Source organism: Myotis yumanensis, unplaced genomic scaffold (genome assembly GCF_028538775.1).
Source record: "Myotis yumanensis isolate MYYU_CA2020_CCGP unplaced genomic scaffold, mMyoYum1.0.hap1 SCAF_12, whole genome shotgun sequence".
Lineage (NCBI taxonomy): Eukaryota > Metazoa > Chordata > Mammalia > Chiroptera > Vespertilionidae > Myotis > Myotis yumanensis.
In genome coordinates, this window is record NW_027223763.1 from 18,467,773 (window position 1) to 18,492,925 (window position 25,153).

A 25,153-nucleotide genomic window follows, 5' to 3' on the forward strand; every position below is an offset into this window, starting at 1 on the left:
CCCCTCAGGCTGATCCCCGGCTCCTGGCTGTGGAACCACAGCCCTCGCGTCTCTTGTGGGAGAAAGAAACCACAGAGCAGATGACTCCCTTCGTGGTCAATGTGAACATCACATGCGAAGTTCTCAGGGTTGAGGGGAGCAGGTGGCCGTGTGGTTTTTAACCGTCATTTTAAATGGCTCTTTTCCTGCTAAATTGAACGCAGGGCTTGGTAACAGCCCCAACGCACTCAGTCTTTTGAGCACTGAGTAACATTTCTAGGGACTGCCCAGAGTAGACGTTGAAGGAACAGCATCATCATAGTTCTCTAGAGAAATGAAACCCTACAGAGCAGGCAGCGATGGTAGAAAGCAGCTCGCTGGTGCCTGGGATGATTTCAGGGCCCCTCCATCCTTCTTCCCTTCTTGCACCAAACATCCACACACTACCATGGCCAGAGGGCTCCAATTACAGTTGGCAGAAAAAAGGTAAGTGCCTTGCCTGCTCAGTGTTTTTGAGAAACAAGGCAAAAATCCCAACCCCGCCTCCAGGCGTGTAAAACCACACATTTGAAAATCGGCTTAGGAACCAGTTTACTGGCAGACAACACTCTACACGGCACGCTACGTCCGCCCTCGGGGGCGTGGGAGAGGAAAGGAGAAGGAACTTACACTACTATCATCCATTCGCTCGCGCCTTTTAGATTTGTGTGTCTCATAGTCTTCCATGAGGGTCTGCATCAAATTCTTGGGCCGCTGGGATCCGGCAGCCTCTTCGGGGGCTAAGTCAGGCTGCGAGCTGGGGCCTTCAGGTGTGGGGGATGGAGGAGGTCTGACTTTCTCTATTTTCCCTGAAACAATACGAAGAGAACACCCTTTCTAAGCTTGTCTGCTCGTGACTGCTTTCAGAAAGAGGAGAAAATGGGCAAAAAAAAAAAAAAAATCAACCGCCGACATCGTGGTATCAGAACAATGGTTACATGCAGGGCATTTTATTACAGGGATCAAAGTACGTAAGGAGAACGTCACAAACCAACAAGGACCTCAAGGGACCCGGTGCTAAAAAGTCAGATACAAGAGGCCCGTTGGGCAGTTTGCAAATACAGGTCAGGCAGACAGACACTGGCTCCAGTTCTGGGGACATGTCATAGATCATAGAATGAGACTGTGAGGGGACAGCACCTTTGAGCCTTAGAGACCCACCTCTTATAGACGAAGGAAACCGAGGTCCTGCAAAGGGAGGGCTGTGCTTAGGTCGCCGGGAGTCAGTGATGGGACCCAGGTCTCCTGGTCCCCTCACCAGGTCCTTTCTTGTCTGTCAAAAGCCATCACCTACCATCTGACCTGCCCCAAGCTTCAGGCGTGGACAGTCAGCGCTGAAGGACCTTTGAATGAGAACTAGGTTTGTTCTTCCCAGGTCCCCGCAGTCTTAATAGGCCAGCGTCATTCATTTACCTTACCTGCCACGGTCCTAAAGCATCCAGGTTTGAGACACCCCTGCCCAGCCCCCAAACCTTAAGGAATGCATGCCAACAAAGACAGCTTAGGCGTAGTGAGATGTGGACTTTGGAAATGCCTTACAGGGATTTTCAGATAAGACCAGGTCAAAGGTGGTGGGGTGTGGTGACTCTAGGCACTTTCACCAAGACCTTCTGCATTCCTCCCTCTTGGGCCATGCCCGGCCCTGACTTCGGCCCATCAAGGGGTGGTTTTATCGCCACAGAGCCCCAAATGCACCTCTGAGAAGTTCCAATTATGCCCCTTGTGGGAGATGAAGCGTCTATGAAAAAGGAATGTGAAACACACACACAAAACACGTGGGACCATTCAAGTCCAAAGTTTGGAAACTGACAAGGTTAAAGGCCCGTTTGACCCCTTCCAGTCCCAAGCTGGAGGTGACTCATCTTCCTTCCTCTTCTTCCCCAGACTTTCACCTTGGCCAATGTCTTACAGGTGAAGTCTGGGGTCTGTGTCGCCATGGGGGCTGCTACAGCCTCTTATTGGGTACAGCTGCTTTTAATGGGGGTTGGAAAGCCCCCTAAAATTCAGGATATCCAGGTTTTTATTTCTGCTCTTCCATGAATTATCTCTTGTTGGCTATCTAATCCTGGGCTGATCATTAAGTTCTCCTAGCTAGAAAATGAGAATTTTGGAAGAAGTTGTCTGTGAAGTCCCTTCTAACTCAGTCATTTTGCTATTCTATCAAATATATCTGGCAAGAAGATCGACCCTTATTCTGTAAAGAAAAAGCATGGCCCTGAAATTTGACAACGAGGTGGAAAGTTGTTTTTCATACATAGAACAGGGCACTTTATCTGCAAGAGGCACCTGCACACCAGTAACTTAGGGAAACTCCTTGTCTTGATCTAAATTACCCACGTCATTTACAAAAAGTCTTTTGATATTAACAGCAAGGTAAAAATACTTCAAATGTATCATATCTGCGAGCAATGATTTCCATTTTTTATTAGGGAATGCTATAATGGCTCCCCATCGAATACATTAAACATTTATCAAGATTTTACCACACCCGCGTCACCTATCCTTCCTTCCTTCCTTCCTAAAACTGAAATATTTTAAAGCAATCAGGTAACATTACCTCTGCATACTTAAGCTAGGTCTCTATAATTTCGGATTGACTTTTTAAATGAAAGTTTGAGAAACAATTTGGCACAGAGGTGAGCATGCAAGGCCTGGAGCCAGCCTGCATGGGTCTGAATCCACTGCTCGGCAGCCAAATAACCCTGGGCAAGTCACTTACTGTTTTTCTATCCCAGGTCCCTCATCTGTAAAGTGAGTGTGATAAGAGCAGCCTACCCCAGACACTTGGGATACGGACTAAGTTAACATTTAGAACAGCAAGCATCCAATTTGCCCAGTTACTATTTATTTGGAATCTCAAAGAATAATGGCCCTAGAATGAGAAAGAGCAATTTTGTGGGTAGTGTGCATAAAATGTTTGCAATTCTTCTAGAACTAGAAATAAACGCCAAACTGCCGAGGTTGGTTGTCATTATTTTCCAATTGACCTCTTAAGCGTCCAAATTACCTCCCATCAGCCACTCCCCCAGCATTAAGCTTCTAGAAAGCATAGTCTATATTCCCTGCCTTCACCCTTTCACACACACCACGGTCAGGCCCCTGCTTCAGGTGCTTTGTTTATATTTCTGTGAAAGCCGTTTTCACATGCTGACTTGTATCCTATCTAGTTGTTTAAGCTTCTCTTCTCCAGTAAGCTGCAAAGTCACCTAAGGATAGGGACCATCTCAATCATTTATGAACCCCTTAGTTCATCTGGATATAAACTGCATAAGGCAGGACCTGGTCCGTCCCGATCACTGCTGGATCCCAGCACCCACTGTGGTAGGTAGGAGCTCACGTTTGCTGAATGAACCATTAGGACATGAAATACACACAGCAGCTACTTATTCAACGCTTGTGGATGGGGACAGAATTCCCCTTGGAGGATCTGAGGAAAGAGTTTAAATGTCTTCACCAAAGAACTCAAAACAATTTTGGTCTACAGAATCACAGGCTCAATGGCTTTGAAATAATAACCACCGCATGCAAATGGCATTTTATTAACAGGCTTCACGTCACTCGATCCTCACAATGACCTTGGGATGTAGTCAAGGTGGATGCCAGGACGTCTGTGAGCGGTTTAGACCATGGAGGCTCAGATGCTAATGCCAGCCCAAATTACATTAGCTGTTAGCAATCAGAGTTAGGTCTGGTCTGGAACCCAAATCATGTTGATTATGCCTAAATGACACTGATGGATGTAGGCTGAAAGAGAATTGCAAAGAGGGCAAAGGGTTAGTATAAAGAAGTGGTTAACCATTAAACATTAGAGACATTGCCTGCTTCTGTCTTTGTGTTCTAGACTTATGTCTTTGTATTGGTCCCTTGAGCAAGTTTTACCATTTATAGACACTAGAGGGCGCATGCGTAACAGCAAAGAAAGACTGGTTTAGCAGGTTTAGAGCAGCTGCTTCTAAAGAGAAAGTAGTTGAGTTTCAAATAGCCACGCCCACATCAGAGCCTCCCGAGGAGTCATAGGTCCCCAAAGGAGACACTGCGCCCCATCCCCTTGGCCAGGCTTCTCTGCTGGGCCCTGTGATCTGCAACCCCTACCCCCACCCACCCACCCACACAGACCAGTATGGTTCAAACCATGCACTGGAATTCTAACCATGTTAGGAATCACACAGACAGCGACAAAGCTGTAGCGGGACCTGTTCCACACCCACCTTCTTCCTCAGAAGTCTACAGCCAACAGTCCTTGCAATTAGGATGGTGAAAAAACATCTCATGTTCTTCCCCCAGTGGGACACCCCAGACACCACCATTGTTTGGGCCTCTGGGATCATTACATGAATTGACTCAAATGGTCTGTGCCTCAGAAACCCAGAAATTTCTTATCCCTGAGGACATACCCTGTTAGGATCCCCAAATTGTGATGGGTCATCTCCGGTGCTCATTGTCATGCATCTCACCCAGCACTTCCCCAGTACCTCCAGGCTCCATCCCCACTGGCCTCATCAAAACTTGCTCTCATTTTTGTTTATTCACCTGGCGAATGGCTGAATAGCCGATGACAGCTGAAAGTGAGCTCTATTTTCAATGACAAACATCCTGGCTGAACACTCTACAAAACAGCTCTCCTGAAGGACCCCAGTCATGGTTCCTGGGAAACAACATGAATGGAAAGTGTCACACAGACTCGGGGCAGACCAGGTGGTCTTAGCCAAAGGCTGACACCTGATATTGACAGAGCAGGGAGCAGGTACCCGTGAGCTCTATGACAAGAGGAACCAGCAGAACAAAGCTAGGCTGGAATTCTGAGTGGAGGGTAGAAAACAGTTTCGAGTTAATTTTATAAACATGATTTTGCTCAAACTGTTGCATCTAGAGTACTTTTAGACTAAAGCTTTTAAAGGCGTTTGAGGGTAAGCAGCTCCACTTGGCTGGGATGATTCCAGAGCCGTGTCTCCAAAACTATGTCCAAAGCTAAGTTCTGTAAGGTAGTACTCAATGCTGCAAACACAGCCACTGGTCACAGAGGCCTGGGGAACAGCACTGGTTAAAGAAAGCTTTAAAAACGAGAGAGAGCGGTTTCTTTACCAGAGGACTTCACCAAGGGTTTGGTGCTAATATGTTTGGGAATCTCCAATTCAAGGATGGGTGTATGGCATTTCTCACATTTATTTAACCAGAGAACCTCACTTCATAGTGCTGGGTGAGATGCATGACAATGAGCACCGGAGATGACCCATCACAGTTTGGGGATCCTAACAGGGTATGTCCTCAGGGATAAGAAATTTCTAGGGTTCCTGAGCCCATAGACAGGGATGAGCTAGACTCTCCAGGCCTGAGGCACAGACCATATTACAACCTAAGGAAACGTCTGTGGAATACCTTTTTCTAGTTTATACCACTTCACCAGCTCCCAAGGAACTTCACTAGTTCAGCAAATCAGTATGGGCCTAAAACTTTCACCAATGCATTTTTCAGTAATTACATATGTGGAAACAACCAGGATATCTGACCATAGGAGAATGGTTAAAGTGATATGGCTCACTTTTATGATGGAATATATAGTTAGCCATTACAAATCATGTTTTAGTGAGATTTAAAAAAAAAACAGTTAGGGTCATGGGACACTATTCAAAATATATAACAAAACAAAACAAAACATCAGGTTACAAAATCAGATATATTGCAGTTGTTTTCAAAGTGCAGGCTCCAGACCTGGACTCCCTGGGTTCAAAACCCTGGTTCACCTCTTATTAGCTGTGAGAAAGAAAGCAAGAGAGTATGCATGGCTCATGGTACAAACCCCATCAGCATGAGGCGAACAAGAGTAGGTAAGATAATGGCTTTCACAAAGATGCCTAAACCCTAATCCCCCAAATCTATGAATACGTTGCCTTATGTGGCAAAAGGACTTGAATTCATGTGGCCTCTAGAACTGGAAGGAAATAAACTCTCCCCGAGCCTCTAGACCAGGGGTGGGCAAACTTTTTGACTCGAGGGCCACAATGGGTTCTTAAACTGGACCGGAGGGCCGGAACAAAAGCATGGATGGAGTGTTTGTGTGAACTAATATAAATTCAAAGTAAACATCATTACATAAAAGGGTACGGTCTTTTTTTTTTTTAGTTTTATTCATTTCAAACGGGCCGGATGCGGCCCGCGGGCCGTAGTTTGCCCACGGCTGCTCTAGAAGGAACACAGTCCTGCTAACACTTTGAATTTAGCCCAGAAATTTAGTCTGCTTGAGCTGCCCTAACAAAATACGATGGACCAGGTGGCTTAAGCAACAAGAAACATTTTTTCTCATGGTTCTGGGGCCTGGAAGTCTGAGATCAGGAGGCCAGCACAGTTGGGCTCTGGTGAGGACTGTCCTGTCCTGCAGATGGCCTCACGCTGGCGGAGAAAGTGATTGCGCTCTCTAGCAGCTTTACTTATAAGGGCACTAATCCCATTATGAGGACCCCACCCTCATCTCATCGAACACTAATTGCCCCCTGAAAGGCTCCACCTCCAGATCCCATCCACACTGGCAATTTTTGAGGGGGGTGGGTCGGAGGTGGGGGGACAAAGTTCAGTCCATAAAGGACACATCATAGACTTCCAACCTCTAGAACTATAAGATAATACATATGCATTGTCTTAAGCTGCTGTATTTGTGGTAATTTGTCACAGCAGCAATAGGAAATGAATATAAATGTAAACCCGATATTACGTTCATGCACATATGTGCACGGAAAAAAAAACCAATGGGTTAGCATGGAGAGTCACTTTGACTTTAGTATTATTCTCTAACATTTTTCCCTACAATAAGCATGAATTAATTTTAAAATATAGTCATGCTCAGAAAAGTCGAGAGAGCTGCTCGCTTTAAACAGACAGATCCCCAAGCCTCCCCATGTCACCAGGCAGCATGCACCAGGAGGGCTGCTGAGCGGACACTCTGCGGGGCCTCAGAGAAGCATGGCCCGGCACGGGGCCCTCCGGCTGCAGCACTGAGAGGCAGACCCAGGAGCAGAGAATTCCACTCCAAATCAGTAAGTGCTGTCTCTCACGGGTGGAAGAGAACACAAGGAAATGCGAACTTGCGTTTCCTGTTTATTTATTACGAACAGTTAAAGCACTTCTGGGCCTGAGAAAGCAAGCCATGCCTTGGCTGCAGTTCTGGACTTCCCAAGCATGACGGATTTCCCTGGGGCATCCGCCACAGGCCGCGCTGGCGAGTCGGGGAGAAAAATCCGCGGTCCTCCCACCCAAGGGAACCTGAGCGAGGGCTGCATGTCCTCAGAACATCCTGTCGGCCCAAACATGCCTCCTGTAGGAACAGGACTCCATTCTAAAGAGCCAGGAATGTGGGTTCCAAAAGTTGAGAAAATTAATTTGGTCAAACATGAGGATTTTGGTGATGATTATATTCCATGGTGTCCTGAGATCTTAATTCAAAGAGCCTTTGTTTCTACACTTTTTCAAAAGCAAAGAAAAAGGCAGCACCCACTCATTTAGGGAATGCTATTTAAAAAACAAACTGAAGCGAACAAAGGCGCCCACCAGATGACATGCCTGGGCCCAGGCCTCCTTCCATCATGACCTTTCTTTACCCAGCCCTGGGGCGAGGTGACAAACATCAAACATGGCCCACAGGTCATTGAAATGAGCTCAGAGAGAAATGAGATCAGACTTGCATTTGAAGTTTCATTTCCTCTCAAAGGGAAGATCCTGCTGTCAGACCCCGAGTGTGGGTGTGCGTGTGCGTGTGCGTGTGCGTGGCTTGTGCAGCGGTAGCTGTGACCCGCCCCCCCCCACTCTGAGAGCTGGTCCCTGTCTCTCATCCACTGAAGGCCCCGCGGTGGGAGAACGCGGTGAGGTGATCTGAATCTTCCCATTAGAAGCCGAGCTCAGAAATGAGAAATACCCTGCCTGGAGAAACACCCAAATAGCATTACCTAAAGGTCAGCGGGGTGTCGATGAGCTGCTGATATTGGGTCCTTTATGAACAAAACTGGAAGACGCAAACACTAGAAGGAAAGAGCTCTGCTTCCCCGGGGGAAGCCCAACACAGAAAACATTTAATTGAAACAGAAAGCATAAAAAGTGGCCCGGCCAGCCGGCATGGCTCAGTGCTTGAGGGTCTACCTATGAACCAGGAGGTCATGGTTCGATTCCCAGTCAGGGCACAAGCCTGGATTGCAGGCTCGATCGCCAGTAGGGGGCATGCAGGAGGCAGCCAATCAATGATTCTCTCTCATCATTGATGCTTCTATCTTTCTCTCCCTCTCCCTATATTCTCTGAAATCAGTAAAAATATATATATATTTTAAAAGCACGAAAATCGTGGTAAATAGTAATTCCCTTTCCAAGATATTTTTGTTAAACACATCTCTACCAACAGGGTGGGCTTGGCTATGTGAAGATTACTACCCATAAAAGATAAAAACAAGAACGACCCCCACACAGACACTGACTCCTTCCTGAATAACCTGCCGACCCCCCCGCAGCGGGAACTTCCTCAGCTCTTGCCCCCGCCCCTCATTAAACACCTGTATAAAAAGAAACCCCCCTTCCCTGTTGGTGCGAATCGACTGGCCCTGTCTTTGGGGTTCATGGGTCGCCCCGGGGGACGCAGATTAAAACCTTTCCTTTTCTTTCTTTTTAAAAAAAAAAGATAAAAACAAAAGGGGAATGTTTTTATGGTAACACTTGTCATTTTATTGTCACCCAATGCACTCAATGGTGGACTTTGGTTTTTTTTTGAAATCATAGTTGGCTATTGAAAACTAATTCCTGAACTCAGATTTTGTAAGAGAAACTTTAATTCTAAGTAACAGTGAAAAAAAATCCCATCTAGAAAGCAATGTTATAATGCATATCCTGCCATTAATTTCTCCTGCAGTGGCAGGAGAGTGACTCAGAAGTAATCCTGCTAAGGTGGTCTACGCCTTTTCTTAAAGCAGATCGGTAACTAACAACCACCACCACCATAGTAACTCTGTTTGGGAGCCTTTTGTGTGCCAGGCACTGTCCAAACCGATCGATGCGGCTGGTGCTATTTTATTCCCATTTTACTGGTGAGGACACTGAGGTTTAGAAGCAGTGGAGTCAGGATCTGAGCTTTGGATATAATCCCAGAGAAGTGGCTGTCACAGTTAGGTCCATAATTTTCTTGACCAGCTTTTTCAAGTAAAGTGTGAGTTTATATCTGAGTAATGGAGGATAGCTCTCACGTCAGATGCACCCACGTTTTGGGAAACGTCTGATGCTTTCCTCCAAGCTCATGAGAAATACCTTACACCAAATATAAATGTATTCTTTGGGGATCAAATGGCCTGTCCTTCACATTCTCCGCTCCACCCCTTATGCAGCAGCTTATTCACAAGATCAAACGGATCTGAAATCCCAGGCTCCGTAGGGAACACAGCAATCACCAGGGCTGTGAGAGGCACACTCATATCCTCCCTAAACTCCAGCAGTCATAGGGACATCCTGTTCCCCAGCCTGGCTTTGATTAGCTCACATTTCTTACCAGGCGTAAAGCAGGGATGTTGCAAGAATTCGGTCCTTTGATTCATCTTTTTCTTTCTCAGCTCAAGACTGCATCACTCTTTGCATGTGGTTAAGTCTGACTTTTCAGAAGCCAATCTCCTAACTTGGTACATGGGGTAAAAGGCAAGCCACAAGGACACCATGGGGTGTCCCCAGGAAGGGATAAGCCCCCCTGGGAGCCAACCCAAACCCCTGGATGTATCAGAAGACCCAGCACAATGAGCAGTGACAACAGGACCTGCTCACAGAAGGGAATTATACTGGTGAGAAATGTGCGTTTTCCAAAGTTCTATTTCCCAGAAGCCACCAGCACAGTCTTGTCACGGAAGAAAGGACAGGGGCCTTCTCAGGAGTGAGGCTGCAGCTTCAACCATGGCAGTTGCCCTTTTCAAACCACTGAATGGACCGTCCAAAAATAACTGAATTCTGTAATCTGAGAAGTCCTGATTCATTACATTTCATTTCATTCATTCACCCCTTGCTTCACACTAGCTTTTTCTTACCCATTCCTTCCCAAATAGCATTTTTAAAAAAAGAACATATTTTGAGGGCTCAGAGAAATAAAATTCAGGGAGGTTCTGGTCCAAGCAGAAGGATCAATCTCAAAGAGCCAAACCACCATTGAACTAACTCAGGTGACCTCGGCCCACTCTCAACACAGTTGGTTAATGGAGTAAACACCTATCCCTGCTCGTCAAATTAAGAAAGTGATTCCTTGCTTGAGTACCCAGTGCTTGCAAAGATTTCAGGGAATGAGCCTGTGAGGAGTGGATGGCTGAGCTTCCTCCTGGGGAAGGAACTTTCAGAAAGAACTCGGAACAACCAGGTCAGACGCTGGGCTGCCCTGGGCTGTGCTAGCCCCTCAGATCTTTGGGCAGCACCAGCAATTTGGCCCATTGTAATTTGGAGCATTGGGATTTAGTTCTAAAAAACAAAACAAAAAAATGAAGGAACCATTCTGGGTCACTGGGATACCACAGTCTCATGACCTCTTGAAGCAAACTCACCCACCCTGGCCACTGTGAGCAGAGGATTCCAGAGCCACAGTAGAAGGACCGAGAAAATGCAGGGCCAGGCCTAAGCACTGGGAGAGGGCAGAGGGAAACAGCTCAATCACTGTAGGTGGGAAAGGAGAGCTGTTACCACATAACTCATGGGCCTCAAGGGCACGGGGCGGGTCCAGCAGAGGGCAAGAAAGGGTGTAGACAAAATACAGACTCTGGAGTCAAATGAACCTGGGTTTGAACCTGGCTCTGCCACTTCCTAGCTGGGTGACCTCGACCAAGTTACTTAGTCTCTCTGGGTTCTAAATTAATTCTTAGAAAAGGAAATACTGTTACAGGTCCACGATCCCTCATGCACAATTCCAAACTCCAGGAAAAGCTCTGAAAACCAAGTTTTGTCATAACTTATTTGGCAGCAAAACCTGACATGAAGCAGCATGAGGTTCTTCTTAGCCTTTTATTTTTTTCCCACTTAATATAACCAACTCTTTTTAAGATTTATGGCAGAAATTGGATTTCATGAGGGGGGTGCTGCCCCACAGCCCACCTCGGTGTGTTACATAACAGTATATGCATTGCATTGCTTTTCTAAATAACAGAATATACATTTTTATGGATTTTCTAAAATAAAGTAAGAAATCTGAATATATCTGGCTTCAAGGGTTTGGGTAATTTGTGTTAAATCTCAGAGGCCTGTTGTGGGATTAAACAGAAAATGTGTATGAAATAACTAGCATAGGTCACAGCTTTAAGGTCTTGGTAAGTCACAGCCATGATTAGGCTGTGTCACCAGAGAATGTCCAGGAAATACAGCAGCAGACATACCCCTCACTGGGATATTACACATGGAACGAGCCACCAAGCTCTGCTTCGTGAATATTGTCCTGACATCAACTTTTTTTTTTCTCTCTAGGACTTTTCCTTTGATATTTGAAGATAACGAAGGGGAAAGAAAAGAGACCCAGCCAATAATCTTTATAATAGAGTAACAATCATCACATGTGCATTGTAATTCAAACTGATAATAGAAGTTCAAACTCCTTGGAAATTTTATTTTTATAATATGTATATCACTAGCACATCTTTCCACATATTAAAAAAGATGGACGCTCTAAGTTATGGGGCTCAACACCACACCTCTCCTTTACCACGCTCAATAATGTCCCCCTTATCTGGCAACTTCTCTGACTTGGTAGATCAAATTAACATCTGGCATGAAAACAGAAACTATTTCAAAAACTAAACTAAAAAAAAAAAGCAAACCAAAAAAAAAAACACCCCCCTAAACTATTCACCTAGGTATCTGGGTTTCTCTGTCAGGCCTAGAAGTTGGAAGTGAAACCAGGAAACTTAATAATAGTGAGAACTGTCTGCTGACACCCTAAATTTGAAAAGACATTTGAAAAGGTCTATACCGTTAACTTCAATACAATGCTTGGGTTGTCCTCCCAGACTCCCTCCTCAAGGGAGCCTTCCAGCAGTGAGTGGGTTACACCTTCAAATCAGGCTTGCACACCTGCTGGAGCACTTCCTTTACGCTCTACTTCTAAGTACCATGCACAGGAGGCGCACGTGTGTTCCTTCTTGGGAGCATGGCCTCTCACCTAACACATGTCATTCATTCGAGTTGGCGGCATGACTTCAGAATTGCTCACTCAGAGGAAGAGCTCAACAGAAGCCAGTGGAATGAACTCACTAAAAAGCAGGAAGACCTCGAGTCCATCAGTTCATGCATGAAGGCAGGGCAGCTTGGAGCTGTGTGGAGATAATTACCCTTCTGCTTCCGACCGGCCAAGGGATAAAGTATAATATCTAAAACCTAAATGTTGTCTGGCTCCAATCAATTTTGCTTTGTTTTAGATTTCTTCCTCTAACCCACCCAGACCTTCTAGAAACACCTCAAATGTGCCGTGTTCTCTATTCCTTTGGGGCCTCGATAGGTGCTTTTCCTACAGAAATTGTTCCTGGAATAATTTCCTGCACCCCCTGAACCTGAGTTCTCCCTCAGCTCAAATTGGAGAAGTTTCCCAAGAAACTTCTCCCCAGTGAGGTGGTCTTCTGTGTTGTGTGCTCCCAAGGGTGTCCGTGCTTCTCTGCCATGAAATTTCCACCTCTGTTTGGGGTTGTTTTTCTTCCTGAACTCTAAGTTCCCCAAAGGCAGGAACTGCCTTGTTCACCTCTGTATGAACAAATGTAACACTAACCCTATTTGTGTAGAACTTCTTCCTTCCTTTAAACAGCACATCAGAACCAGTAAGATAAAACTTCCAGATGTTTGTTCTAATAATTGTTCTTTGGAAATGACTATATCCTTTTAAAAATAGAAACCTTATCATCCTCCATCTTTGAAAGAGGGAAACTAAAAGCAAAAACATAGATTTCTCCCAAATCGTTCAGAATAAAAAAGGTATTTAAACTTGGGAACTTTTCTTTAGGTTGAAAATTATTAACAAAAAGAGTTCCCTTGCATCATTGTAGATCTGATGGGAGCCAAGTGTCAAGATAGGATTAAGAGTTGGAAGGACTATTAGAAGAGGTCAATGCGGGGTAAAAGCAGACATATATAATACTTTCAACAACAAAGATTTAAAATACACATTAGGGTAATACTTCTAAATTATTTCTGGTGAAGAAACAGTTTTCTCCTCCCCAGTCTATTTTGGGCCAATACTTTTTAAAACTACAAAGTCCCACACTTGGATTTGAGGACAATATCAAATTGCTCCAAGAGTTTCCAGAACTTACTCTCACTGTCTGTATTTATGTCAGCACAGTCCCATAACAAACACCTCACAGACTAGCTAAGGCCACACTGTCTGCAGCATCTCTCCATGATAGGATGTGTGGGTCTCCAATTGTCATCATATCCAAATGGGAAATAAAAGCTACTGGTCTACATTGTTACTCATAATGGTAGCAATAATAATTACCATATCATTAGCATCAAACATCTACACAAAGTATTCAAGAAAGGGACTGCCCAGGCAATGAGAGGGGATGAAAGACCTGCCTTTTTATCTAGCAACTCAGCTTCTCTAAATGGATCATAGAACATGAATAGATGAGACCACCCCTAATTCCAAAATAATTGCTTTGTGAGGATGAAAAGCAAAGCCAATCATATAGAAGACGGACAAAAGCATCTTCTCTGGGTCACTCTGCAACACCAAGTCATGACTGTCATTGTTGGAAAGGGACCTCGCATCAGAAGGGGTTAGTAGAGCACATCCCCCAAATCAGATGGGTTGATTTAACTACAGACACTAAGGGTCAAGCTGTTGACTCCAACGGTCCACATGGGCCCCACCCAGTCACTCCCATTGCCAAGAAGCAGCCCCTTCAAATAAAAGAGAACAATCCTCTGCACTAAACCAAGACCAGAGCAGAATAATGAGACAGACCGACTGCATTCCATTCCTCTGGGGAATGGCTCACACCATCCAGGCTCAGGGTTCCTCCAGAGGACGCTCTGACACTCCCGTAGCATGAACCAAATGCTGAAGTCCCCGTGCTTGTGTAGCCTGGACACTTATTCCAGCCACGCACAGAGGAGAATCCACATAGATACCTGCAAGCTGAAATCAACCGGTAACACCTGCCTCTGTGTGCGGCGCTTCACTTACCGGGAGCGGTTTTGTAGCACGATGTTCGGGAGGGCAGCGACAAGGCGTTCTTTGCCCTGGAACTCTGGGTGCTCTGCAAGACTTGCCTCTGCCTCTTCAGCTCCTCTTCCCTCTCCTGGGCTGCTCGGATCTCTTCCTCGATCATGGACAAAGTCCGCTGCTTCCTTGACCTCAGCTTGAAGGGCCCCACCATCACGTCAGACTCTTGAGTGGCCAGGAGCGAGGCTGTGCTTCTCAGCTCCGCGGCCTCCGAGTACTTGCTGAAATAGCTCCCTTCTGGCCTGGTCTCCTCCATGTTTATCGGGCCACTGGGCTGCACCACGGGCGGTGGGGAGGAGGGTCCCCGTTCCCTGAGCACCCTGTCTTCGGCAGGCAGGATCTTTGGTAATACATCCCTTTTCTCTTGAACAGGAGAGGACACCTGAGGTGGTTCAAACATGCTCTGAGGCTTCTCGGAGCGAGGAGCCCCAGTCCCGGCTTCCTCCAGAGTTGCTTTGGGTCTCTGTTGTTCTGCTCCACCCTTGCTGGTTCCAGACCCAGCTCTATCCACTTGCTCGGCTATGGCTTGTTGAATGGCATTTTGAACCAGGAGACCAGCCTGGTATTCCAAGGGGTCATCAACCGACGGAGAGTCTCCCAGCGTGGACGAAGGGGAGTAGAAACCATGATCACTAAAGGACTTGGAGACGCCTTCTCCTCGGCCTTCTGAGGGGTTGTCAGTTTGGGGAGTCTGGGGCAGAGAAAAATCAGCCAGTGAATTTTCCTGGAGGGCGTTGGCTGTCTCGTTGGAGGCCCCGCTGTCGCTGATGTTGTCCATGCTGAAATCATTGGACAGGGTCTCCAGGACAGTGGTGTCCTGGGACCTCACTGACAACTCATCCAAACCAGAGTCAAGCTCCTCCTGGGTCAGGGAGACATTGACAGACCTGGAAAACTGATCCAGAAGCCCAGGGTCGTCATCCTTGACCACGGTGAGGACGGCCCTGGCACTTGTGAACTCTCCGTCCTCTGCCCACAGTTTGGACAGGGGCCCGCGTTTGGAGGGCTCACTGCAGGGCCCTTCCTTCCCCTGAGGAGCTGCGCTGCCCTGGCCTCCTCCCGGAGACTGGCTCTCCAGGGCACAGGGGGCTTTCGGCCCCTTGGCTGCCGCCGATGTGCCACCGTCTTCTGCAGGACCCCCGAGGGAAGCTGGTCTCGAGATGGTCAGTGGCTTGTCTGAGTTGATGGAACCCAGAGGCCTATAGAAGGGCTTGATGGAGAAGAGCCTGGGGTTACTCTGGCCCTTGGCCAATGGTTGCCTGGAATTCTCCATGAGCTGGAACTGTTTGCGAGCAGCAGAGAAATCGATCTGCTCTGTGACGATGTCCTCCTTCGTCTTTGCGGTCATGCCGGAAGGTTCCCGAGCAGAGGCGGGGGCTGTGCAGAGCTGCGGCGGGGGCTGCTGCTGCAGCAGCAGCTGCTCCTGCTGCGCCCGGCGCTCCTTGCGCTCCTTGTACTTTTTGTGTGACTCCAGATGTTCCTCGTCCAGCTGCTCCTCGATGGATTTTTCCTGGGGCGGATTCCACCATTTGGCCGCGATGCCAGGATTCTTCTTCATGGCCTGACTCCGGATGAGTTCTCGCCTTTCCTTCTCCAGCTCCAGGATCTCTTCCGTAGGCCTCACTTTTCGGACACAGTATTGTTCTTTCTCGTCGTCCTCAAAGAGCTTGGAGGGCTTCTTGTCCTCGTGGAAGGCACGCAGCTCAAACTTGGCTTCCTTCTTCAGCGTGGTGAGCGTGAACTCCCCATCTCGGGACGAGCACCACGAGCTGGTGGAGGAGCTGGGGCTCACGGGTGCCTGCAGGCTGTCCCCCAGCAGATCTCGGGGCTGGTCAGGGGAGTGGCCGTTGGCTCTGTCACCCTCTGCCATGGTGTCAGAGTTGCTTTTACTGAGCTCAATGTGAGGCGGCACCTGCCTGCCGGCTGCTCTCTCAGTGGGTTCTGGCTGGACGGCGGTGTGGGCAGGTGGGCTCGGGCTGCCCACCAGGATGGCTGCGCCAGGCTCCGGGGAGGAAGTGCCGTTGTAAGTTCCGTCTGCAGATGAATCGCAGCAGTTGGCCTCCAGCACCTCGTCTAGATATCGGATCTCACTGGCCACATCATTATCCAGAGATTCATGGTGATCAGCGAGGAGGCCATTGTGGGGGGGCGAGTAGAAAGGGGAGGGGTGGTCCATGGAATGTGGAGCAGAGGTGATTCCAGGAACACTTTTACATTCTGCAACAGAGACCTCAATTTCCATGTTTTTGTGATTTGAGGGAAGGGGGCTGATCACAGCATCCAGGGGGTTGGCACTACAGTTGTCCCTCTCGTGTTTTAGCCAGATATCATCCTCGGAGAGCTGGGGAGGCTTCTGGAATAAAGAGGAAATGAAAGACAGGGTTAGACACCACATCTCTTATGGATGTGTCAACTGAGAAATTAACTAGTAACTAATAGGAAGGGACACTGAAACAACAATGACAAGTCCTTTTGAATGGAGATTTCCCTTCCAACAAGGCTCCACATGCTCATGTTGTGGTGGTGACAGTACCTACCCCTGTCCATTTCATAGATTCCATTTTGTTTACCAGGCGTCCAGAGAATGTTCAATCAATGCTAGGCCCATTTTTGTTTTTTAATTTAAAAGTAAATTAGAGCCTGGCCAGCGTGGTTCAGTGGTTGAGTGTCAACCCATGAGCCAAGAGGTCCCCAGTTCAATTCCTGCTCAGAGCACATGCCCAAGTTGTGGGCTCCATCCCCACTGTGCAGATTGCAAGAGGCAGCCGATGGATGTCTCTCTCGCATCGATGTTTCTACCTCTCTAGCTTTCTCCCTTCCTCTCTCTCTCTAAAATCAATAAAAACTTATTTTAAAAATAAAAACTTACATAAATTTAAGTTTAAAAAAAGTAAATTAGGACTCAGATCATTTGAAGACACACTCAAATATCTTCTAAAGTACAAGACATTATATAGCAATTGTACCAGTCTTGCAAAATAGTCACAGCAAATTATTGCACAAATGTAACAGCAGTATTTGTGTGTCCCCCAACTGTAAAAAGAAAGTCCTCCTACACGAACAAACCTTGAAAACATATGATTCGCTGCCAAATGCAATACAATCGTTCTAGTCGGGCGAAGTAAAAACCTTGCCCACACTGATCTCCCGTAGACAGCAGTGCCTGAGCCCTCCTCCACCGCATTTCCCAAGAACACTTTTTTGGCTCCTCACGTCAGCATGCCTCTTTGTCCTGGACGCGCCACAGTTCGGTGTTTGACAGAGGACGAGCAGATGCCCTGACAGCTTTCTTAACGTTAGAACTTAAAAATTACAACAGTTCTTTCCAAGGCATACTTTCTGAACTAGCAACAACCGTTCCAATGCAAAATTCCACAGCACATTTTTGCAGTGTCAAAAGACTACCTTCGCCTTTCAGTCAGAAATCATGAAGTCTATTCGTTAGGTCTTCTGTGATGTATCCCACGGAGACTTTTGCGATGCTAATATTGGTTAAGGCCAAAGTTTGCAGTCCCTGTGTAATGTGAGGTGGTTCTTTTCCAACACATTTAAAAGTCTATATTGAGACACTGGAGGGTGTGAACGGGACAGAGGCTCTCCTTTCTGCCAGTTACTTGCGCCCCGCCTTTTCCTCTTCTTTCCATAAGACATCCTGACCAGCTGACAGCTATTCTGGGAAGACAGATATCAATTTAGAAAGTCCTTCCAGACCCTTCCATCCTCTTCAGGGAGCAGCAGCTCCAAGCTCTAAACCCTGATCAGGGTAGAAATACTTCCAAGAAACAAACAGCTCTGCAGTACTGATTCACAATCATGCACCAGAGGTCCCGGAGCCCAACAAAAGAGCAAATTCCTGAGTTCCGTTCTCAGCAGGAAGAATCCGCCTTCATGCAAGATAGCCTGGTGTGATTAAAGCCACTGGTGACTACACAGGTAAATGAAAATGGGCTAGAAATCCCACAGTCCGAATTTGGCAGGAGTCTGGGCTGACATCATTAAATGCTATCTTGTTTAAACCAACAAATGCTTATTGCTCCCTTCGAAGATCAGAAAGACCAGAATTTTCTCCGTGCTTCAGATAATGTGAACCTGATTCCAGATTCAGAAAAATTCATATTCAATAAATGGACTGGAAAATCCTTTCTGGAATAAACTATGCCCCAATCAAAACAAAACAAAAACAAGAACCACCAAACTGGACTTTTTCAAAGGTCAGAGAAAACCTAGGGTGGTAAGGGACCCATGGAAATCACTGGCCGCATGATACCTGCCTTCCCAGAATAGCTGTCAACTGGTCAGGATGTCTACTCTACCATTTACTTTAAAATACTTGGGCAGAGACAATGCCATGCAGCTGTGTGTGTGTGTGTGTGTGTGTGTGTGTGTGTCTGAAATTAGTTTAAATTCTATTCCAGGAGCAGACAGCCATCCTCATCGGGAATATACGTGCCAACAGTGGTCAAGCAGGATCTAATCTGGAATTCCATGTTCCCCAGGAGGCGGTTTCCTTCCTCCAGTAGTTGAGCTCTCTTTAACTCCCACAGGACCCCCTGAGGCTTTGCTAATTGGCATAATTAAGGTGAGAAATGAATTTCCATTTGTGAAATTAATGGCTTGTCAATTAGCATAATGAAATGTTAGAAAATGATGGTGTTCAAATGTGTGGATTGGACATATTTTCCAACCTTCTATGAGTAGCGTCTCTGCCAAAGCTGAGACTTCTTTGAGGTTAGAGACAGTAGTTTTATATGTACTTTTACAAATGTGTATTTAATAAATATCTGCATGAGCGCCAGAATTTGATCGAATACATACCTATTCTTATTCCTGTTGCCTGCTTCCCCATGTAAGTTTTGTCCTTCTACCCAATATAAGCAGCTGGCTTTTGGGGGGAAGCGGCACAGAGCAGATATTCGAAGTAACCTGCTGCTCTCCATACTGCTGGCATTATTGGAATAAACGTTCATACGTGATCAACCCTGTCTCTGCTTAATTGGCTCAAGTAGTGACAGGCAGCCCAGACCCTTTGGTTGTCCTGTTTCACTTTTACTATAACCTGGTAGCCAGGTTGCGTCTAAAGCTGCCATTGCTGACCCTAATGTGTTTGTTTAATAGTTACGTAAAGCGCCCAGCCGGCGTGGTTCAGTGGGTTGAGCGTCAACCCATAAACCATTTTCCTTCGCAGATCTGGCTGGGCCCAGGGGACACCAGGAAGATGTCCTTCACTATAAGGACAAGCATGAAGCTGAAGCTTCTACTCATGCCTGCTGTGTTCTCAGCTTCCCAACTTGCCCATCACACGCTGGCCGTTACCTCTTGACAATGTCTGTTACCAACTTCGACCTCTTCGGCTCCTGCAGTGTGACCCAAATTATTCAAACATCAGGTGCTCTCTGTGCAACCAGGTTTCCACACTCTGAATAACCCAGATTACTTCCTCCTACGGCACAATATTTAAATTAGAAACGCTTTCCCCCAGGTAATAGGTGACCTGATCCTTTCATCCAGTTATTTTTAAGTTCCACCAAAAATACACTCACTCTTGGCCTGGGAACAGAGACATGGCTGTGAAATAAAACTTCCTCACAGCTGTGAAGTCAGACAGTGTCTCTATCCCTTCTTCCCTCCCTCTTTTTCCTAAGTTGGGTTTTTAGTACACAGAGCAACACTGCTTTAGGCAAAAAACTCGTTCTACTGGCTATACGAGGCAGGCTTTAGAATGGTACTGACAGGACTGAAGTTCCATCACCAAGGCAATGGGAGGAGGGGGTACAACCTGGGTGATGGATGATGCTCAGACACCTGCTTGCAAGATGCCTACTTAGGTCTGCTGAACCTCAACAGCCTTGAGGGAAGCAGAGTAGAGCTGCAAAGGCAGGAGGTCCTCACACCCAGGGAACCTGAGGAATGTGGGAGGGGAGCACAGAAGCTACAGAGGTCAAAGTGCATTCCTGCAAGGATAAGCCACAGGAGAACGTGCAGAGTGACAAGCCCTGTGCCTGGGGCCACGGGAGGTCCTGGGAGTCCTGGGAGGTTCCGGGGGCTCTGAGGCGGTCCCCTCTTTGCAGCAAGGAGCTTACCGCCTTGAGGAAGCGAGTGCCAATTCACATCAAGAGAGCAAGCCGCAGAGGGCACAGGAAGCATTGTATAGCAACGGGAAAGAAAATTCCAACCCTGGGCCATGGTGCCAGTTGTGCAGGCTGAGAGGAGTTTATGAAGGAGCTGGGAGCGCCAGTGGTCCTCAGCAGCTGGCCTGCAGCAGCTCTGCCCCCACCGCCGCCCCTGCTGAAGACTGCAGGCTGGGGTGGGCTGGGGCGGGCTGGGGAAGGAGCTGGGAGTCTGAGTGGGCCCCTTCCACCCGCCCCTATAGACACAACAGAGTAGGAATGTCTGAGAATGACTCGACTTGCTTCAGGAGAAGCCTTCAGGCCAGGAAGTGGAGGGTAGAGGTGACAACCTGGGCCACATTCCAGTTCTAGGCCGGCCTTTCCGCTTCCACCCCCAGCAGCGCTGCTTCCCGCTGTGGGACCAGGGGCTGTGTTGGTCACGGGAAGCCGGAGCCCAGCCACATCCCAAGAAGGACAGAGACCCCACTGGCTGATGGGGGGCAGACTTAAGACCCCAAGCACTCCAGACTAGTTACAGCAGCGGTTCGAAACCTGTGGGTCTCGACCCCTTTGAGGGTCAAACGACCCTTTCACAGGGGTCGCCTAAGACCATCGAAAAACACATATATAATTACATATTGTTTTTGTGATTAATCACTATGTTTTAATTATCTTTAATTTGTAACAATGAAAATACATCCTATATATCAGATATTTACATTACGATTCATAACAGTAGCAAAATTACAGTTATGACGTAGCAACGAAAATAATTTTATGGTTGGGGGTCACCACAACATGAGGAACTGTATTAAAGGGTCGTGGCATTAGGAAGGTTGAGAACCACTGAGTTACAGGCTAAATTTAGACCAGGCAGGCTCGGGTTAACTCTGACACCCGCCCCCCCCCCCCCCCCCCACCACAACCCTCCCTTTAAGGGCACCAAATACTAACAAAGCCTTTTGGTTTCTCTCCCAACGACCTCCTGCCTTGAAGCCATTATAGCCCAAAGTGACAAGGACAGTTCCAGTCCCTACAGACGCAGCCTCTCTTCCCCAGCGCTCACATGACATTGGTCAACATGGCAGGCACCACCCTGCTATTCTCCCCGGCTTATGCCTCAGGTACAGGCTTGAAGTCAGGATAAAAAGACTTCTGAAAACCCCTTTCACTGGAAACAAGGCTCCCCTATGTCTTGCCTCGCTCTCCTGGTGAAGGCAAACGGTCCATTTGTACCATAACGGCATTTCCCCAGCACCACAGCCTGCCTGATGAATAGCAACCCTCAGCCCTGCTGAAAAGTCACTGGCTCACATGGCAGGCTGCACATCTGGAACATGTTAAGGTGTTGTTTGATTAGCACATTTACAGCTCGGGCTTTCTGTGAAAGAAACTGAAGATGGTGTGTGTGATGGGGGTGAGAGGTGGGGAGGGGAGGAAAGGAAGGAAACCCTGGCCTTCCTGCAGCCACCGGTGAAAGGCGTGTTTCTTTCGGTTCCTTGGCGGTCCACTCCTGACAGGAGTGATTGAGAACCGTGGAGAGGACTCGGGGGCTCCCTGGCATGAGGCGAGAGATGCTGCATTTCAGCTCCACAAAAGTCAGCCTTTGCTTCCTCCTCAACGTGATACACTCCGAGGGGTCCCCAGAGGCTCTTCTCCCCAAAGGCCTTTCTGCTGTGAGACTACCTGGCAGGGCAGTCCCGACCTCCAGATAAACCAGGACCAAGGCCACGGAGGCAGCGCTGGCTCCTGCAGCCTGGCATTCCTAGGGTAACGGATTCTGCTGAAAGCAAAAGCAAGCCCAGCTTTGGCTCTAAATAACTAAGCTGCGTCCCTCTTGGTTTTATGCCTGTCCAACTAGTAAAGGCAGAGAGCAAAAGCTAAAAAACAAAACAAGCCAACCAGTGTGGGCCCAGCAGAGTTTCACTACGTTGAGGCAGAGAGCCAGGAGAAAGGAGAAGACGGTGCCAGAAGCTTCTGGTTAAGGCTTTGTCCACAGTGACTGTCCATACAAACAGCGCCCATGAGGTTCCCCTACAGCAGACAGGCACACACACTCCCCAAAGAGCCCGAAGTCACTGGGAACGTGGAGACCTCCACGACATGGAGCTGAAGGCTAGCTGCAGACTAAATAAATACAACGCGCTGACTCGAAAACCAGTGACCAGAATCGCTGGGTCACTTGGTTCTGCTCTGGAAAAGGACACTCAGACACACACACACACACACACACACACACAGAGTTTCACAGACACACTCACACACCACCTTCAAAGCATCATCTGCCACAGCTGACATATCTTTGCACGCACTGCATGAAAGTGAGGCGCTTCCTCTTTGCCCTTTAGCCTGAAAGCTGGAGTTTTACAAGATTTGGAAAAAAAAGAGATGCTAGTGGCCAGTGTGACCTCAGCTGCCCACTCTTTCTCTGGCAGGAAAGGACTCCACAGCACAGCACTGCAATCCCGACTCCTCAGCCTCCAAAGGAAACCCCTCCTTCCAGATGAGAGAGAAAAGGCCGCAAGATAAGTCAGCAGCCTCGGCTTACCCTGCCCAAAGCGAGCACCTCAACCGGCCCGTCAGAACTGCCTCTTTTCCAGACAGATTCCGGCGCACTGGCTCGGCTGGACACATTCCTGCTGAGCCTGGGACTGAAGACTGTGATGTCACAGCTGGCCCTCCCTCTGCTCCCTAAAAGGCCATTCACACAAAGAAGGACTTCACCCCCTTCCAAGAGGCCTGGCCCCTCCTTCGCTGGCCGCAGCCTGGAGGGCAGAGGCTCCCAGAGCTCAGGGCTGAGTGGGGAAGGCGGGTGCTGAGAGGAGCCGGTTCCCGCTGTCTTGAGTCAGAGACAGGGCCCTGGATAAGCAGGGAATTAATATCCTGGTGAGGTTGAGGTAGCAAAAAATCTGAAAGAGCCTGACAATGCAGTTAAATGAACATTTTGGGACAGAAATGCTCACTGTAGGAAATAAATTCTTCTACTTGGAGTAGTGAACATACAAAACAATACACAGACGATGTATTATGGAACCTATATAATTTTATTAACCAATGTCACCCCAATTTATTCAATAAAAAAGAAATCAACATGAGATAGATTAAAAAAATAAGTTATTCATCCTCCTTCCACTCAGAGAAAAACAGTTAATATTTTATTGTATTCCATGTGGTCTCCTTTTTAAAATGTGTGTTTAATATTGTTGAGACCAGACAGCATATACAAGTTTTGTTGCCAGCTTTTGTTTGTACTCCACATTATCTCTCAAGTAGTCTTCGTGTCCTTTCATAGTCTTTGTAAGACATATTTTAAATGGTTACGTGATGTCGCATAGAAGCGGGACAGAAGAATGTGAAGTCAGGGATGAGGGCTCTAATTTCTGTCTGGGGAAAGTGGCCCCACTTTTTCTGCCACAAAGAAAACATCTGCATTTGCCTTGGGCAGACACCAGTGTCACAAACACCTCTCCTTCTTTCCCAGGCCAGGCCCCCGGCACCACACACGGAGGCTAACTGAGCGTTGATGCATCCCTGTGCCTGGGAACTCCGACTGGCTCCCAACGCTGTCCCCAGGCTCCACCCCTTACCCCCAACTCTGGGTTGACCTGGAAAATTGGGGGCACAACTTGGGGTCTGGCTAACTAGGAAGTCAATCAGAATTCCAGGCCTGTGCAGGGCCATGAAGAAGTCATTTTCTTCAGTGAGATTTTGGAGAAGACAAGAGAATTGAGATTTATAGTGAAGTGACTGGGAAGAGGAGGACAAATATCAATTCTAGTCCTCCCGGGCTAGCTCTCTCGGGTCAGTTGGGAGCAGTTTGTCTTGGTCAAGCAGGTGAGCAGCCCAAAGATGGTGGCCGGGGCCCCTGTGGCCTGCAGGTTGGCCCACCATGCAGACCTCCTGGGACCTCCCCCAAAACACAGTTCAAGGAAGGAACAGTCAGAGTGGATGGAGCCTAGGAAGGCCCTTTTGAAAAGGAAGCTACAAGTGTGCTATACTTTACAACTATTTAGCATGCATAAACAACTTTTTAAAAAATATGTTTTTAATCGATGTTTAGAGAGACAGAGGAAGGGAGAGAGAGAAACATTGATGGGCTGGCTCCTGCACATCCCCCACTGGGGATGAAGCCCCCAACCCAGGCATATGCCTTAGCTGGGAATCAAACCTGTGACCTCTTGGTGAATGGGACGACACTCAACCAACTGAGCCACACTGGCCAGGGCCTAAACAACATTTTAAATATGCTGGAATTTATGAAGAACTATCCGGGGAATATTTTAGTGCTTGAGGTGGTGACACCAAATCACCAGGGAACTGAATTGATGTGCCCTTTGGAATAACTGGAATGTTTGGTTGTACAGCCAAAGGCATTTCAAGATGCTACTTAACAGTCTAAAGAAAAATGAGGTGGGAAAAAAAATCAAACACCAAGGGCGGCATTGCTCTGCTCGAGAAAGATGAACCAGGGCGGGGTCCTGCAGGGAGAGGTGCCTCCAACCAAGAGGCAAGAGTGATACCCTGGACCCGCTACGTACTCAGACCCATGAGGAGGTTGCCAAGAAAATGTTTGCAATGTGCCCTGTTCACAAGAGAGAAAATTATATATACTCTGAAAGCACTATTATCTAAGCAGTAGGCATACTTCTGACTGGAGTCCAAGGTGCTACCGTTCACCACACACACGCATGCACACATACATGTACACTGTTATAGAATGAATTGTGTCTCTCCCTACCCCTGTCTCACATTTTATATATTTAAGTCCTAACACATAGCTCCTCATAATGTGATCTTATTTGGATATAGGGTCTCAAGTAATCATGTTAAG

The 25,153-nt window shown here is 47.5% G+C and overlaps 1 protein-coding gene across 11 annotated transcripts in view; it reads right to left on the reverse strand.

Moving 5' to 3' along the window:
* The window catches only part of PALM2AKAP2 (PALM2 and AKAP2 fusion), a 372,804-nt gene that overhangs the window by 12,230 nt on the left and 335,421 nt on the right, over window positions 1-25,153 (reverse strand). For 8 of the 11 annotated variants that reach the window (XM_070430922.1, XM_070430923.1, XM_070430931.1 and 5 more), the window contains 2 exons: window positions 14,177-16,568; window positions 649-827 (listed from right to left, as the gene is read on the reverse strand). In XM_070430922.1, coding sequence (XP_070287023.1) covers window positions 649-827; window positions 14,177-16,568 — 2,571 coding nt within the window. Of the gene's footprint in view, window positions 1-648; window positions 828-874; window positions 3,763-14,176; window positions 16,569-22,870; window positions 22,947-25,153 lie in introns of those variants that run through there. The other 3 variants (XM_070430933.1, XM_070430927.1, XM_070430928.1) reach the window with 3 other exon arrangements.